At 37.2% G+C, this 17,596-nt stretch overlaps 1 protein-coding gene across 4 annotated transcripts in view; it reads right to left on the bottom strand.

The window, feature by feature from the left end:
• The window catches only part of SLC6A2 (solute carrier family 6 member 2), a 72,431-nt gene that overhangs the window by 26,094 nt on the left and 28,741 nt on the right, over positions 1-17,596 (bottom strand). For all 4 annotated transcript variants that reach the window (XM_074293441.1, XM_074293445.1, XM_074293442.1 and 1 more), the window contains 2 exons: positions 14,230-14,361; positions 10,923-11,160 (listed from right to left, as the gene is read on the bottom strand). In XM_074293441.1, the coding sequence (XP_074149542.1) occupies positions 10,923-11,160; positions 14,230-14,361 (370 nt within the window). The remainder of the gene's footprint in view (positions 1-10,922; positions 11,161-14,229; positions 14,362-17,596) is intronic.

Here is a 17,596-nt window from a genome sequence, read left to right as displayed (position 1 = left end):
CTATTTCTTGTTCATAGCAAATGTCGGCAGATCCACAATTGCTTTGGCAATTTTTTTAGATTGATGATGCCTTTTTGCCTATATCCCTCCTTAAAGTCCAGGATTTATCTCTTTTCATTTCTTATCTACTACCATACTGAGTGAGGCAAAGTTCTACCTCAGTAAAAAGTTTGGATTTATTATATTGTCATATTATTATCTCAGTTGAGAGACACTGCTCTAGATAAGTGAGCAGTGTCAAACTCAAATAGAAATAGAGGCCACTACTCCGTACAGGATACCTGCCAATTGCACAATGCCTTAGTTCCTTAGTTGTTTTTTTTTTAATTAAATGCTTTACTTTTTCCAATTAAACTATAAAAACTTTTTTCCATTTTTTTTTTATTTTTGAAATCCAAATTCATTCTCTCCCCCTCCCCCTTCCTTCTTGAGAAAGTAAGCAATTTGATATAAGTTATACATGTACAGTCCTGCAAAACATATTTCCATATTAGTCATGTTGTGAAAAAATACAGACAAAAAATAAGAAGAAGCTAAAAAAAAAACCAGTATTCTCTGATCTGCAAGTGTATCTCCATCAGTTCTTTCTTTGGAGGTGGACATATTTTTTCAACATGAATCCTTTGTCATTATCTTGGATCACATTGCTGAGAATATCATGCACAATGGAACATTAATACAACATTGTTGTAACCCTGTGTATAATATTATCCTGGTTCTGCTCACTTCACTTTTTATCAGTTCATATCAGTTTTTCCAGTTTATCTGAAATTATCTTGCTCATCATTATTTACCACACAATAGTATTTCATTACAATCATATACCACAACTGATTCAGCCATTCCCCAATCGTTGGCATCCACTACAAAAGGAGCAACTATAAGTATTAGTCCTATAAGTCCTTTTTAATTGACATCTTTAAGATACAAATCTAGTAGTGGTATGCTGGATCAAAGGGTATCCACAGCTTTATATCACTTTGATCATAGTTCCAAATTGCTTTCCAAAATGACTAGATCATTTTTCACAACTCCACCATTACTGTCTCAATTTTTCCATATCTCCTCTACTGTTTATCATTTTCTTTTTCTGTTGTATTAGCCAATCTGAGAGGTATGAGATGGCACCAATGTAATATCTATTATTATTATATTTTCACTTATTATTCCAAATATTTCCCAGTTACATTTTAATCTATTTCAGCTACACTCATATGGGCCATATGGGGTCCATGGGACACATCTTTGGCAACTCCAGTTTAGATTTTTTTTGATTCATAGCTGTAAGGGACCTTAGAAATCATTTAATCTAATTCCTTCATTTTACATATAAAGAAACTAAGTAGCTATAAGATTAAGTGATGAAGTGACTGAGGTCATACACTTACATTTAGTAAGTGGCAGAAGTACACAAGATTTAAACTTAGGTTTCCTTATCATGTGAAAAAAAAAAAAAGAGTCAAAACCTCCTTGTTTATCTCAGGTCACCTTCCTTACAATCCTGGATTCTCACCCTGAGTTATAGCTTGGATAATACCACACATCTCTCCTCACCCTTCAATAGGCTCTGTATTTTCCAGGGAATTTCACTGTTTCAGGGTTTGTCTTCATTTTCCTGGCAAAGCTGAGTTAACTTCCTGTTTCTGAGAAGAAAAGCTCAAAGAGATCCATTAAAAATAAAATCAGGCTTATAAAAAAAAAAAGTCTTGGATGTCTGATCTGTCCTACAAGACCACAAAACCAGAGCCAGATGAATTTCCTTGATAGAAATAGCATGGCAAGGAGATTTGGAATTTATGTTATACTAGTGGAAAAAATGTATCCCAAGTTTGGAGACTTGCTTACTAAATTAGTCACTGAGGAGTCAGTTTGCTGCTGGGGCAAATGGAAGGCTTTGCTGCTGCTGCTGTTTCTGAGACTTAAGGGCAATTACTGCCCTTAGATGGACCATCCAAATAGATTGTGAGGGTGTGCATTACAGTCCTCAGTCTTTTCTCAGATTATTTCTTTCCGTGTATTTGAAGTTCTAGTCAAATGGCTCTTTTGTCATCTTAACACACGCTGCTCTTTTCTGATCTTTCACTCACCTTACATTATAACTCCCTAATTTAAGGTTTTGATTAGATAGAGGTCTGGGTGACCACTGTGGGTCCAAGAATGGGAATGGAGATTGGTAGTTCCAGAGAAAAGATTAGAGACAAATGTCATATAGTTGAAAGAATGCTAGAATAGGAGACTAAGACCTATACTGAAGTGCTGATTCTGTTTTAATCAGTTGTACAGTCATGGAAAAATTATGCCACCTTTTAAAGTCTCATTTTCCTCATTTGTGAAATGGGAGAGTAATCTTTATACTTTCTGTCTCTCAAGTTCATTGTAGAAGAAACCATTTTTTAAACCTTAAAGCATTAGGGAAATGGGATATTGGCTCATGCTATTTCCTGTACTGAGAACATCACAACCTAACCCACCCTTGATTTTGCCTATGAAATTGATACCCACTTTTTAAGATACAACACTAGCTTTGAAAACAGAGAACCTAGATTCAAAGCTTCCCTTTCTCATCTTATAACCTTGAACAAATAATTTAATATTTCTGGGCTCCTTCTATGAAATGATTTCTAAAGTGTCCTACTCTAGATCTATGATCTTAGAAGTAATCCTATTAGTGTTTTTAGTAGATTAAATACTACCTTCTCTATAAAACTTTCACTGAAACCTATCTGACAATGACCCTTCCCATAAGGTCTCACATTGGCTCTTTGTTTTATATTTCTTTGATACACATCACGTAATACAGCATTTTATAATTCTATATTGGTGTCTTTTCCTCCAGGACTGAACTAAACCGTGAATATATTTTTGAGGATATATCTATGTTGTTTCAAGGGGTATGCTGGCAAAAATATTTAATAGAAGGCTATCTGAAAACTCATGCCATACTTTTAAGTTAATCTGAATTATTAAGGATTTTCCCCATTACTTTCTTCACTCTAGAGCAGGACTCAAAGCCTGTCTTGTCAGTTTCCTGTGTGTAAATTTTGCCACTGCAACTTTAACTATCTGCTATCAAGAGGAGGTCCAAACTAACTTTGGTCCACTCTTGGTTGTATTTCAACTTTTTTATCTCCTTCATAACTTTGCAGAGTGTTCTGTATAGGAGTCATTTCTCTCTACTATATTTAGCCCTTATAAAATGAAGGCTAAATAAAAGGGTTTTTTATTTTATTTTTCTATGCCTCGTGGTGTGTAGAGTCTTGAGCATGTATAACTGAATGTTATTTTGTATGAATGGGAACATAAGTGAGTGGGACTGAATGGGTGTGAGGATGAATGGATTTTGTGAAAACTGATTGCTGGGTTTTATTTTTTTTTCCTTTGTGAATACTAAATTATATCAGCAAATGATTGGTGAAATCTAAACATTAAAATTCTGGAAACAACTCTTCTTGGTCTACAATATATTGGACTGACATACATTTGTACAGCAGGGTAAGTGATTGTCCAGGTTGATCAGATGGCCCAAAATTTCACTAAAACTACAAAGGACATAATTTCTTTAACTGATTTCAATACTAGAAATTTGAATCTATTTTTTTCTATATACACAAAGCCCAAGGCACAAAGATTTGACATAACTAACTCAGGCTTCTTTGAATTCGCCAATAAATGCCTTGAAAACTAATCATACTTAATTATGCCTAAAGTTTCCTAGACTTCTAAGCCAGAAAACCTCAGTGTCCTGTTCAGTATTTGGCAAAAAGATTAATCTAGGAAAAAAAGCAATTCTCAATCTTTACCAGAGTCAGACACAGAGTAAAAATTATCACCAGGAAAATAAAGAGCCAAAGATGCACTTACTGAAAGGGCCAAGATTCCTTTTAGCAGCAGGTCTGGTTTGGCTTCAGACCAAGGGCCTGGGGAAAATAATAGGGGTTTTGTTCTCAATTCTTTCAATTCCTTGGCTTAAATGAATACAAGATGGCAACAAAACTAACCGGGGCAGGGGGAGAAGAAGCAGAAGAGGGAGGAAGAGGAGGAGGAGGAGAAGGTGGTAGAGGAAGAGGAGGAGAAGGAGGAGGAGGAGAAAGAAGAAGAGGAAGAAGAAGAAGAAAAAGAAGAAGAAGAACAAGAACAAGAACAAGAAGAACAAGAAGAAGAACAAGAACAAGAAGAACAAGAACAAGAAGAACAAGAACAAGAACAAGAAGAACAAGAAGAACAAGAAGAAGAAAAAGGAGAAGAAGGAAGAAGAAAGAAGAAAGAAAGATCTAATCTTGCCAGAGTGAGTTAACATGTCTGAATGTGGAATCCCCAGATTAGATATCATGTAATTACTTTAATGCCAGAGAATTTTTGAGCAGTGCACTTTCCAGCCTCAAAAACAGAGAAAATGTGTGGCTTTCTTGGGCTAAATTGTAGTCATATTAGGAGGACTAGTGGTAGAGACTAAAAGGAAGAAAAATGGTTCCCCTTTATCTATCCTGACCACAAACCCAGAAAAGTTCTCCTCCTGCCCTAACTCAGAGCTTTGAATTGTTGGAAGCTGGGTGACCACAATGGGATAAGAATGGGAGGGAGAAGGGAAGGAAAAACACATTACCATAGAGTGCTGTGGTATATAGGATGGAATGATGGAGTTAGGTCAAAAGCCTTGGGTCAATTCTTGTTTCAGCTATTTATTATCTATATTACTGTACACAAGATACTTAATTCTTTATATATTTCCTGATGTCTAAAAGTGTCTAAAAGAAAGAGATTTGATAGTGCCTTAAGAGATCCCTTTCTGATACTTGATTGGTCTTACAAGACAAGAAAAGGAAAGGAACTAAGCTTTGGTATCACTTTTAATGCCATCATTTGATCCTTATAACATCTTTAGGAGATGCAAGCTATAACTAACCCTATTTTACAATTAAAGAAACTTAGAAAGAGAATGAGTGACTTGCTTGGGTTATACAGCTAGCAAATGTCAGAGGCTAGATCTGAATCCAGTTCTTCCTCACTCTAGGCTCAATATACCATCCACTGGGCTACCCTCTGCTTTATACAAATCTTTGAGTTTCTGCTTCATCATTTACAAAATGGGGATGATATTATTTATGCTCAACAAAACATTACTCAAGTCCCAGCTTGGCTAATACCTTGATGCATGACCATAGGTGAAAAATTTCTCTAGCCCTTGTGCCTTACTTTCCTCATTTGTTCGCATGGTATACTAGGCAGAATACTAGTTTTGTAGTCAGAAAAATTGGACCACAGCTCAGATTTGTCACATACTAGCTCTGTAACCTTCTACTTTTGGTGCTGCAGTCAATTCAATCTAGCACAACAAATTAATAATCGACAAAGTAATTGCCTTATGTGCAAGGCACCAAAGTACTTTGGGAACAAAAAGATTAAAAAAAAAGGAAAAAAGAAAATTTCCCTAGCCTCATTGAGTTTTACACTTTTGAAAGGATGAGAGAAGCAAATTTACAGATAAGTAAATAAAATTCATGGTAATGTGAGGATAGAGAAAGAGAGAGAGCTGGAGAGACACAGAGAGAAAAAAAAGAGACACACAGAGAGAGACAGAGATAAAGAGACAGAGAGACAGAGATAGGGACAGAGACAGAGAGACAGAGACTATAGGTAGAAAGATAGAAAGACAGAAATACAGAGACACACAAAGGGACAGAGGAACAGAAAGTTCACCATTAAGAAGATCAAGAAAGGCTTTTGGAGGAGCTGGCTTCTGAACCAGCCTTGAAGGAAATTATGGTTTCTTAAAATGTTGTCTCTTTCTCTCTCTGTCTCCCTCTCTTTTCTCTCTGTATCTCTCCATCTCTCTCTCTCTCCTCATATTACCATGAATTTTATTTACTTATCTGTAAATCTGCTTATCTCAAACTCTCAAAAGTAACTCCTTGAGATCAGGGAAATCTTATTTTTTCCTTTATTTTTTAATCTTCCTGTTTTCAACGTACCTTGGTACCTTGCACATAAGGACAAACTCTATTTCAGGAATATTAGTTCTTATGCAAAGAGTTGGAAGATGGATTGTCCAATTTGGGGAAAAGATGACAGAGCAGTTTGGCTAGACTAGAGAATATGAGAAAAGGAATATTGTGAGATGAGTATTAGGCCAAGGTGTTTATAGCTTAATCTAGAATATTTTGAAAATTGCTGTAGAGATGTGACCTATTGTCTGTCATAGATAATTTTGGACCCTCCCTCTACCCCATAATATCCAGTGGATTTTTGGGTATGGTGAGCCTGAAATCCCTGGTCTCTCTTTTTAAGACCATTGATTTAGTCTGGAATTACTGAATCCCAGAAAGGGGAAGGACCTGTCCAAGGTTACTTAGATAGTAAATAGCAGAGTTAGGTTTGAACTGGAGAACTTCAGACTCCAGATCCAAAGCTCTTGTCTTTATACCATATTTCATCCCATTGTTGCTGCCCTTGAGAAATCAACTTTTAAAAGTCTAAAATTTCATCTTCAATGAACCTTATCCATACTAGAAATGCAAAATTATAACTATGGTCTTTTTCTAACTTAAAAATCCAGACACAAAAAAGAAACCCTCAACTTCACCCCTTGCTTGGCTGAACTGACCTCAGAGCTCATTTTTCCCTTGTTCTTTTAACTGGCTGAGGAATAATATAAATGATTATGGAGCTGAGAGATCCCTGTCTGAGCCTGCCTCCAGGAAACCCAAGCCTGTCTCCTTAATATGAAAAGGAGTTATGTGTCTCCCTTCTATGTTGTGGGAACTCACTGATGTTCAAACAATTCCCTAGAATCAGAGACTTGGCTGCCCTACTTTCCATTCCTTGAAATCCACCTGAGTGTCCATGTCTCTATCTCCCTTGTGGTACATAGAGAAACTACCTTTGCATTTTTGGTTTCTGGCAAAGTGGAATAGGTGTGTGTACCTAGATTGTAGGTACAGGTACAGACCAGTAAGGAACTTTAAAGGCCATCTAGTCCCATCCTTCATATTACAGATGAAGAAAATGAGGCTCAAAAAGGGTGAGTAATTTGTTCAAGATCACCTAGGGAAAATAGGCAGAATTTGAATTCAGGCCCTTTAACTAAATCCAACACATATTCTATTGCCTCATGCTGTTACTTCCTCTTCCCGTGTCACTCAACCATCTCTTCTCCTCCCCAGCCTACTTTCCACCCTGTTCCCATTGTCATCATAATTTCCTAATGTTGGGGTTGAAGGACCAGATTAACAATAAGAAGTAGAATGGATTAGAGAAACAAGCTGATTTCATAGAATTTTAGCTAAAAGAAACATTGGTAATCATCTAGCTAGATTCCCTCATTTTATATAAAAGGAAAATAAGAAAAAAAATGCTAAGTGACTTGGCCATAGTCATACATTCATGAAGGAATAGGAAAAAAGACACCAGAATCCTAGTCCTGGCTTTATATATGTCCTTGAGCACTTTACCTTCCTAAGCCTGGAGATTACAATACATTTAAAAAAAATAAACAAGTAAATATAAAGTAATTTGAAGATAAAGAAAGCATCAATAGATAACTAAGGAGATTTTTTTAAGAGCCTTAATCATAGGAATTATTTAGTTGTCTTTGTTTTTAGTACTAAACTTAATTCATAGCACATATTATTTACTTAGTATATGCTTCTTGGATTAATGGATTGATGTGGAAAATACCATTTAAACTGAAGGAAGGAAAGACTCTAAAAAGGGGAAGTGAAGCAGTGGGGGAAGGGGTAGGTAGATGGATAATTGGGTAGTAAGGTAGGAATCTATAATGTTAAGAGGTTTGTCTTGTTAATCTCTAACACAAAAAGTCTAAATGTCTATGGTTATTCTCTTAATTCAAGTAATAGAGGGAGCCACTTTCCTTAAAACCTCAAAGAACTCCTGTTTCAGGATAAAAGGTCCCAGGAGAACTATAAATGTGGTAGAGAATGGCCTCATCCCATTGATCAACAGAACAAAATATGAATTAGAGACCTCACACGGAATGAATCTTTAATTTCTTCCTTAATGCTTTAGGAATCCCTATTTAAAACTGTAATATCCTCCTTTGTTGCCGATTAAAATTCATCTATATATGCCTTAGGAAATTATTTTATGAATTGACAAGGCCAAAAAAAATCATCATCTCATCAAAAATATTTGGTGCCTCTGAAGTCGAGTAGTCTGATTATAGGATCATATGGGAGTTCAAAAGATGTCTAGTCCAATTTCTTCATTTCTGGCTGTTAGTTATTTCTAACTCACCATGAAGCCTTTGGAACTTTTCTTGGCAAGTACACTGGAGTGGTTTAGCATTTCCTTCTCCAGGTTATTTTATGAATGACAAAACTGAGACAAACATGGCCAATTGACTTGCTTAGGGTCACACAACTGCATATGTATATGAGGCTAGGTTTGAACAGCAGGAAAATGAATCTTCCTGGCTCTAAGTCAAGCACTCTATCTATTTTACCACCTAGGTGCTTTCCTTCATTTTACATATGAAGAAACTAGAATCAAATATCAATAAAAGAAAAAGACAGGATGTAAATAGAGGTCCTCTGGCTCCAGAGATATAGGCCTATCCCACAGTCTTTCCAGCAACAGAATGACAGTGACAGAATCTGTTACAGAGACCATATTGAAGCCTTGTTTGCTTGCAGGGCCCACAAAAGCTAGGGTTTCAATGACAACCTGCAAGAGTCCAGAGTCCCCTCCATGTCAAGGTAGGGAGTCAGGTATAAAGTGTGTCAAAGAAGGGCTCTGGGAAGATTGAGATCTGGTAGAATCTGAAGAACTCTATGGGCTGATCTGAAAGGGTTAGATAAGTAAGGAGGGAGCACCCATGCTCATTAAGATCTTTATATGTCCACACAGAGAGTCTAAGGAAGTAATCAAATGGCACATTTGATTGCAGAATTTCAGAGCACATGGTTTAGCAGCAGCAAGACATATTAGAAAGAACAAGGAAGAGAAGACAAGGATCACAGAATTAGAACTAGAAGGAGTCTTGGGGATCCTTAAGTCCAAATCCTCATTTTGCAGAAGAGGAAACTTCCATAAAACAGAGGTGGTAAGTGACTTATCCAAGGTCATACATAGAAGTCGTGAAATTTGAGTACAGATCCTCTAACTTCAAATCTACTAGTCTTTCCACAGTAAGAGAATGTCTCTTGAATTGGAGGCCAGTGGAGCTTCCTGTCAAAGTAATGACAAGACACTCCAAGACAATGACCCTCCTTGTGAAAGTTCATACCTAAGGAATCAATTTGTGGGTAATTCTAAATCCCAGGACACGGAGGAACAAGGTGAAGAGTCATTATTGTTATTTTTATGAATAACAATACAATCTCTAAAACCTCAGTTATTTTGATCTATTCAGAAATGGTATAAACAATTCTTGTTGAGTAAAAAATTCCAGAAAATTTCTTCCTTGTGGGGATTTTCAGGATTTTAATTTGTGAGAGATCAAAGCATCTTAGAATATCAGAATATTGGAAGATGCCAGGGAACTCAAAATGGAGAATTAGGATAGCATTGTATATGAGCTTATAGACTATCAAGGAGACAGGATCATACACATGAAGAAAATCAACTAAAGTATTAGGGAGACTGGCATTGAGGCCAGTGTGAATAAATACAGCATCCCCATCCCACCTCAAACTATTTGCAATGAATCAATTAGAATTTGCTGGTCATGTGGTATATATCAGGTGGAAAATGAAATACATCTTAAATCAGAAAACTTGGTTTCAGATCTTATTTCTACTGCTTTTTTATTATGTGATTTTGATATAGAAGGATGAAAGAAAATTAGATCATGGATTTAGAACTTAAAGGAAGTTTAAAGTCATCTACTTTTTCACAGATTAAGAAATTGAGGTTTAAAGAGGAGAAGTCCTATGCTCAAGGTCATAAAGTTAAGTATAGAGCTGAGAGATTTTCCAAATCCAGATTTTTTCCCATCACACCAAGATAAAATTCAGTCTAAAACTAACAAGTGAAAACAACTTGGATTCAAGAAATTACTAATTTCTTTGGTACACTATCAATTTGTGGGACTAGCACTTTCTGATCTTTAGGTTTAAAACGCATTGCTGTATAATGGGGAACTATTGTGACTGATACTTTTAAATCAGCTTACTTATTAGTGTCCATCTAAGGTATTTACAATTTACCACATACCAAAAATTATATTACAAGCCAAGTGACAATTACAGTAAATGAAAATATTCTAAATTCAGACTTTTTTCTAAGTCAAGTAAGCTATCATTTGAATATAATTAGAAGAACAATCACTAATAATTGGCTTTAACACTAGAAGGGACCTTAAATGATGATGATAGTGATGATGACAACATTAAACTAATAGTTATGTAGTTTTTTGAGTTTTATAAAATATCATTTATTGTTGTTAATTTTTACCTGACTTTACCTAATCCCATTTGGGGTATTCTTGACAAAAATACTGGAATGGTTTGACATTTCCTTCTTTAATTCATTTTATAGAGGAAGAAACTGGGGCAAAGAGGGTTAAAGGTCAAATAATCTAACTTGCTCATTTCACAGGCCAGGAAAGAGAAGTCTATCTGGATAGTGGACTCACCTGAAATCACATTGGTGAAAAGTAGCACAGTCAAGTTGGGAAATTAAGTTTTCTAACTCAAAAACTAATGTTCTCCCCACCTCAAGGTAATATTGATCCATCTTCATTCTAATAGGACAGATGTATACATTATGATGCTGGGTAGGATTATCTCTTCTTTCTTTTTTTAATGGTCTCACCCTTTCACAACTGTCGAGGAGGTTATCCAAGATACACAACAATAAACCAACCCATTTTTGACTTTGCTTCCTTTCAATTCAACCATCCTTCTATTGGCCTATAGCAGGAATCAAAAGGCTTGAAGGGGAACAGAGAATGGACCAAAACTTACTCATAAAATTCAGCTGCTGGCGTGTTCTTGTTCTTAGAGTATTTAGTTCCATTGCCTAGCACAGACCCATTGAGGAACTTGGAGTCTGTGCAGTTTGGACTGTTCCAAGGGTTGTCACAATTGGTCCAGGGGAGATTAAGGGTGAATGAAGAAAACAGGTAGTAGAGAGACCAGGCAATGATGACATTATAGTAGAAGCCCACATAGAGAGCAATAAGGATAACAGCATAGCCGACACCTGGAAAAAAATTGGGGAATAATAAGAGAAGGGATTCCAAATCCAAGCTCAAGAGCCATCTCCTTTGCAGAATCTTCTCTGACTATTCTATCCAACTTATAGCTCACTTCTGAGAGCTCTCTGTAGTCTTTACAATATTTGATTTTATGTGGGGTATCCCAAAAGTCTTAGCACAGTTTGGGGCTTTAGTAAATATAACATGAAAAACTAGGTGGAACAGAAAACAGAGTACTAGATCTTGAGTTAGGAAGACTTGAGCTCAAATCCAGCTTTAGACACTTATTAATTATGTGACCATTTTACATCTCTATCTTGGTATCTTCAACTATAAAATCTCACTTCTCAGGGATCTTCTATAGATAAAATAATATTTTTAAAGCTCTTAACACAGTGCTTGGCACCTAGTAAGCACTTAATAAATGTTATTTTCCTTTTTGTCCTTCCTTATCTTTTCATAAGTAATTAATTGTCATGGCAAATTATGTCATATCAAAAGTATCTCTTCCCTCAGTAGATCTTCTCTCCATTTCCATCACACTAGTACAAAGTTTATGTATTATTTGCCAAAACAATTCAATAGACTGCTTAAAAGTTTCTCCATTCTCACTCTTAATCCTCTCCTTAATTTATTCTTCACATAGGCACTGTAATGGGGACTTGGTCCTATGATTTTATTTGTATAGGGCAAAGGTATGAGATTTATAGCTCTCTACACAACCCTAATCAAATTAAAATATAACTGGGAAGTTTTTGAAAACAACAACAACAACAACAACATAGATATAATGTTAATTTGTGATTTTTTTAAAGTCAATATATCTACAGGGTTCTCATGTTTCTGAGTTTGACATCACTGATATAGAGAATTTCCAAGCAAGGAAACTCCTGTTACCAATGAGTCCACATCTTTTTTTTTTCAAGATTGGGTCTTAGAGATGCCTGGGCCACTAAGAAATTAAGTGACTTCTCCAGACTCATACAGCCATTTTGTGTCAGAGGCAGGTTTTGAACTCAGCTCTTCCTGGCTTCAAGGACAGTTATCTCTATTACACCTTTCACCAACCTTCATATCAGTCCTAAATTAATATTGATTATGTATAATTATAATCCTTTCATTCCTCTGCTCAAAACATCCAGTACCTGTTTATTGTCTACTGGGAAAAGCCCAAGCTTCTTTGCCCAGAAATTTGACACCAATATTGTTCAAGCTCTAACTCATATAATTCTCCATCATCTATTCTACAGCTCCAAAGTGAAACACTTTGCTCTCCCCAAATTTTCTTGCCTCTTTCTTTTTCTATGGCTTTGGGGTGGCCTTTTCCCCTTCTAGAATGTATTTCTTTTCTTTATTTGCCTATTGAGATGGTACCACAATTAAGGAAGAAGTGGAAATATAAGGAAATAAGGAAAAACCCACATGGACTTAATATGTAAGATATTCAATTCTTCATGACCTCATTTGGAGTTTTCTAGCAAAGATATTGGAGTAGCTTGCCATTTCCTTCTCCAGTTCATTTCACAGGTGAGAAAACTGAGGCAAACTAGATTAAGTGACTTTAGCTAATAAGTGTTAGATGGGATTTGAACTCAAATCTTCCTGATTCCAAGACCATCACTTTAACCATTGTACCACGTAAATATTTCAAAGTCAGGGATAGGATCTTATTGAAAATTTGCAACCCTTACCCTTCAGTATAGCATTGAACACTATAGACACAGGATTCTTAAATTTGAATTTATTTAATTTACCTTTCTGCTTAGTACTAGGGATAAGGAAAAACCCAGTTTGCCAAGCCAAATACTTCCTTCGTAGATTATTAGTATAGACAGAAGAAAGCAGATACTGATTGATGCCTTTTCCTTTTGAGACGCACCAAGTGATATCAACCACACAGAGAATCTGAGTATTTCTTCCAGAAGTCATCACTTCACTTCAAGTCAAGTCACCATCTTCAAGTAGCTTTGAATGCCTGCTATGCTTAACTTTCATCAGTTCCCCACTGATAACACCGATACAGGTAAGTCAGGCCATCTAAAAGTATTATACCAGCCCTTGAGGCAGACATTGTAACAATCAAGCCCAGGTCTAGTTTTTTTTTTTTTCTTTCTTTCTTTTTTTTTTTTTTAATCCATTCTCCCTTGCTTTCCCTTGTCTCCCCATTCCTCCACTTTCCCTTGTCTCCCCATTCCTCCTCCCCCTCCCCATTCCTCCACTTTCCCTTTTTCCCTTGTCTTCCCATTTCCCTGCTTTCCCTTGTCTCCCCATTCCCCCACTTTCCCTTGTCTCCCCATTTCCCTTGTCTTTCCCTTGTCTTCCCATTTCCCTGTTTTCTTTCCTTTCTTGTCTCCCCATTTCCCCACTTTCCCTTGTCTTCCCATTTCCCTGTTTTCTTTCCCCTGTCTCCCCATTCTCCTGCTTTCCTTTGTCTCCCCATTCTCCTGCTTTCTCTTGTCTCCCCATTTCCCCACTTTCCCTTGTCTCCCCATTCTCCTGCTTTCCCTTGTCTCCCCATTCTCCTGCTTTCTCTCTGTCTCCCCATTTCCCCACTTTCCCTTGTCTTCCCATTTCCCTGTTTTCTTTCCCCTGTCTCCCCATTCTCCTGCTTTCCTTTGTCTCCCCATTCTCCTGCTTTCTCTTGTCTCCCCATTTCCCCACTTTCCCTTGTCTCCCCATTCTCCTGCTTTCCCTTGTCTCCCCATTCTCCTGCTTTCTCTTGTCTCCCCATTTCCCCACTTTCCCTTGTCTCCCCACTCGCCCACTTTCCCTTGTCTCCCCATTCTCCTGCTTTCTCTTGTCTCCCCATTTCCCTACTTTCCCTTGTCTCCCCATTTCCCCAATTTCCCTTGTCTCCCCATTCCCCCACTTTCCGTTGTCTCCCCATTCTCTTGCTTTCCCTTGTCTCCCCATTTCCCCACTTTCCCTTGTCTCCCCATTCTCCTGCTTTCTCTTGTTTCCCCATTTCTCCCTTTTTCCTATCTACCCATTTTCATTTTTTCATTGTTCCCTGAGAAGGTACCTTTACCTATCCTTTTTCTTCTCCTCATAAACCAACATCCCACTCCTCTTACCTTTGAAAAATGGGCAGATTTTCCACACAGTAGCAGCTCCTTCCCGGTTGTACTGACCCAAAGCCAATTCCATGTAGAACAAAGGCATCCCAGCAATGATGAGGAACAGAGTATATGGGATTAGGAAAGCTCCTATAAGACATACAGAGAGAATTTACTACATATTACTCAGATTAACTTCCACCTTGCACGTTTATTACCTTTCTCATCTGAATACCAGAGCTTTTCCCTAGTCACACTAAAAGAACTCAAGATTTGATAATTAATTAAGACAAGGCTTATGCCAAGGAGAGACAATGTGGTACAGTAGAAAGACCTCTGCATCTACTATCAGAGGACTTAGATTAGAATTCTGGTTCTTTCTTTCACTATCTGTGTAACCTTAGACAAGTCACTTCTTTAGAATTTTGCTGCCTTTTTTTCTAAACTGTGGATAGTTGGAGCTACACATGGCAGAGATAGATTTTAAAGATCAAATAGCAATTTATTTAATCACTTTCAGAGTGAGGAACACAGTTTGCAAACTGGAAGTTCTTCTGGGTAGGTGACCTCTTCCTTTTGTATGAAAGGTAAAGATTTTACACACAAATTATAAGTGGGAAGGGAGGGGAAATACGATGCAATTATTTTCAGTGGCTGAGTGGTTTCCCATAACAAGCCCATGAATGCAAGATAATAAAAGTGTTCTCCAGTCCTGTGGGAATAGTTCATAAGTGATTATTTCAAACCATGGGAGTTGTTCCTTGGTGGGGGGACAGAACCAGATTTCTGTGATGGGAACAGATTCTACAGTCTAATGCACTTCACTTAACATACAAAAGAGTGTTATCAAGAACTGGTTGATCATTTCAAACTATACTCTAACACTCTGTCTCCCAAGTCAGAAAAGGCAGATCTGAGAAATCTAATGATTAGTGCATTCATTACATATATCATATAGATAATTATGAAAATAATAATAATTTTTCCTCATCCTCATTTGGACACTCCAATGACACTCCAGATTTCTCTAGCTGATCCATTAAACCATATGTGTACAAAAAATATCTTCCACAAAGATGCTAGCTCTGGCACTGCTAAAAGAAGACCAAGCTATGGCCATGTCTGCCAATATTGCGACCCTCCAATGTCATGAAGCACAATATTCTATTTGTCGGTAATGGTAGTGGTGGATTAAGGATAGTAAACCCACTCTAGCAAATATAATCTGCTTCTTATATTTCTAGAGACCTTTTTATCCCCAATGTCAAATGCTCCCAGAAGATGATGGGATCAGGAAAAGGACCTATGGCCCAAATCCCTGAACATCACAGGTACCCCTTGTTCTGATATCCTAAAGGCCAGTTTGTCTGGCTCAAAAAAGACTGTCCTGCCCTCCTACTAATTCTCACCTGGTTCATTCAAGATACAAGGTAATGTTCTTTTTTTGCCCAAATAGAGGCATGATTTCACAGAATGTGAGGCAAGTGTTTCAATTAGGCCTGCTATGGCTCTGAATAAGGGGATCCCTCTATACAGCCTTCCTTCAAAATAAGAATTTAAACTTATGCCCTAATATGAAGTATTCTATCTGTCTTGGGAATAGAGAGTGGAAAGGATAAGTAGCAGGAGAATTATAAAAAAAATTATGATTTGTCAAACATCTAAGAAGAGGACAAATAGTCATAAAAGCTTACTGATGGAAAGATGATGCTACTGACTCATTTTCAGTAAAGCAGTTTTTTAGAGTAGAATTTTCTTTTTTTAACCCTAGATTGAAGATAGGCTGTCTTAGGTCATCCTTGTATATTCTTTCTAGTTCCAGCTTTTGTGAGACCCACCACTGACCAGGGCATAAAATCAGTCCACAGTCTTGAAAGAGAGTGAAGTTAATTAATACAAAAGGTTAAGCCTTAGGCTTGGCTTTAATGGCACAGAACATTCCTTACTAAGCTTGCCTGCCACAAGTTGCTAAAAGAAAAAAAAAATTAGTATTCCCTCAGTTGAAGCTTTTGAGAGACCAAAAGGGAAGACCAGAGCTTTATAAAAGGTACCAGGACACTGTCTGAAAACCTTCATGGAGGAAGGGAGGGGATAAACATTTATATAGTCTGTTATGTGCCACACACTGTGCTAAGAGTTTTATAAACAAGTCATTTGATCCTCAAAACAACTCTGAGGTTGTTTCCCATTTTATAGTTGAGAAAACTGAGGTAAACAGATATTAAGTGGCTTGATAAAAGTCACATAGCTAAATGGCTGAGACTGGATTTGAACTCAGGTTTTCAAGAGTCCAGATACAGTGTTCAGGCGAATTCATCTGGAGCCAGTGAGTGGCTTCAGTCCCAGCAAACAACAACAACAACAACAACAACAACAACAACAACAACAACAACAACAACAACAACAACAACAACAAAACAATATACTAGCAGCAAATATGACTCTGATCTAATGTAAATTGAACACCTCTCTTAAATACCAGTCCTTCCCAGACCACTAACAAGTGACCAAAACAAAGGATTTCACTCCTCCTAAGTAGGAAAACAACTTTCTATATCAAAACACCAAGTAGACATTGATAGAATCAAGAATTAGTTGAGAAATAGATACATACTCTCTTGAGTGTTACTGTTTAAAAATAGAGAACCTTAATAATCCCTCCTCCCAGCTCCCTCATTTTACAGATAAGAAAACAATTCTAGAAAGTGATTTATCCAAGGTCACAGACCCATATAATATGAAAGACAGAATGAATCCCAGTCACCTGACTCCCATTCCTGTGCTTTTATTTCCCTCCTTGTCCCCCCCCCCCCCCAAGTTTTTGGATATATTTGATTTCAGGAAATAAAGATTTTCAACACCACACCCATGGAAAAAACACAGAGTCAGCCAATATTTACCAAACAAAGGACCAAAATCCATCATAGAATTAAAGCTGGAAAGGGCCTTAGAGGTCATTAAATCCAATCCCCTCATTTTAATGATAAGCCATTTAAGGACCACAGAGAGATTTTCCACAGTCTTACAGGATCTGCCTCCAGATCCAGGATTCTTTTCCCCATATCTTTCTCAGATTGTATGATCTAAAGTAAAACTTCCCTCCTTCTTATCCTGATGCACTCCAGTTCTGAGAAACACAAATTTCCTTCCATTTAGTCATAAATAGGAGACAGGGATCCCCCTGCCTTAGACTCAAAAATGTGTTCTCCTTTCTTAACTTCAAAAGCAAAGTTAGTGTGCTAGACAACTCAGGCTCAAATCTTGATTTTACTATATATTAGCAGTGTGACCTATTGCTCTGAAGAACAGTACCATCCTCTTAGCCTCCTGGCTGTTCCGTAAACAAGACACATCTCCTGTCTCTGGGAATTTTCTCTGATTGTCC

The sequence above is a fragment of the Sminthopsis crassicaudata genome, chromosome 2 (assembly GCF_048593235.1).
Source record: "Sminthopsis crassicaudata isolate SCR6 chromosome 2, ASM4859323v1, whole genome shotgun sequence".
NCBI lineage: Eukaryota > Metazoa > Chordata > Mammalia > Dasyuromorphia > Dasyuridae > Sminthopsis > Sminthopsis crassicaudata.
This window is presented reverse-complemented; position numbering and strand designations above follow the sequence as displayed.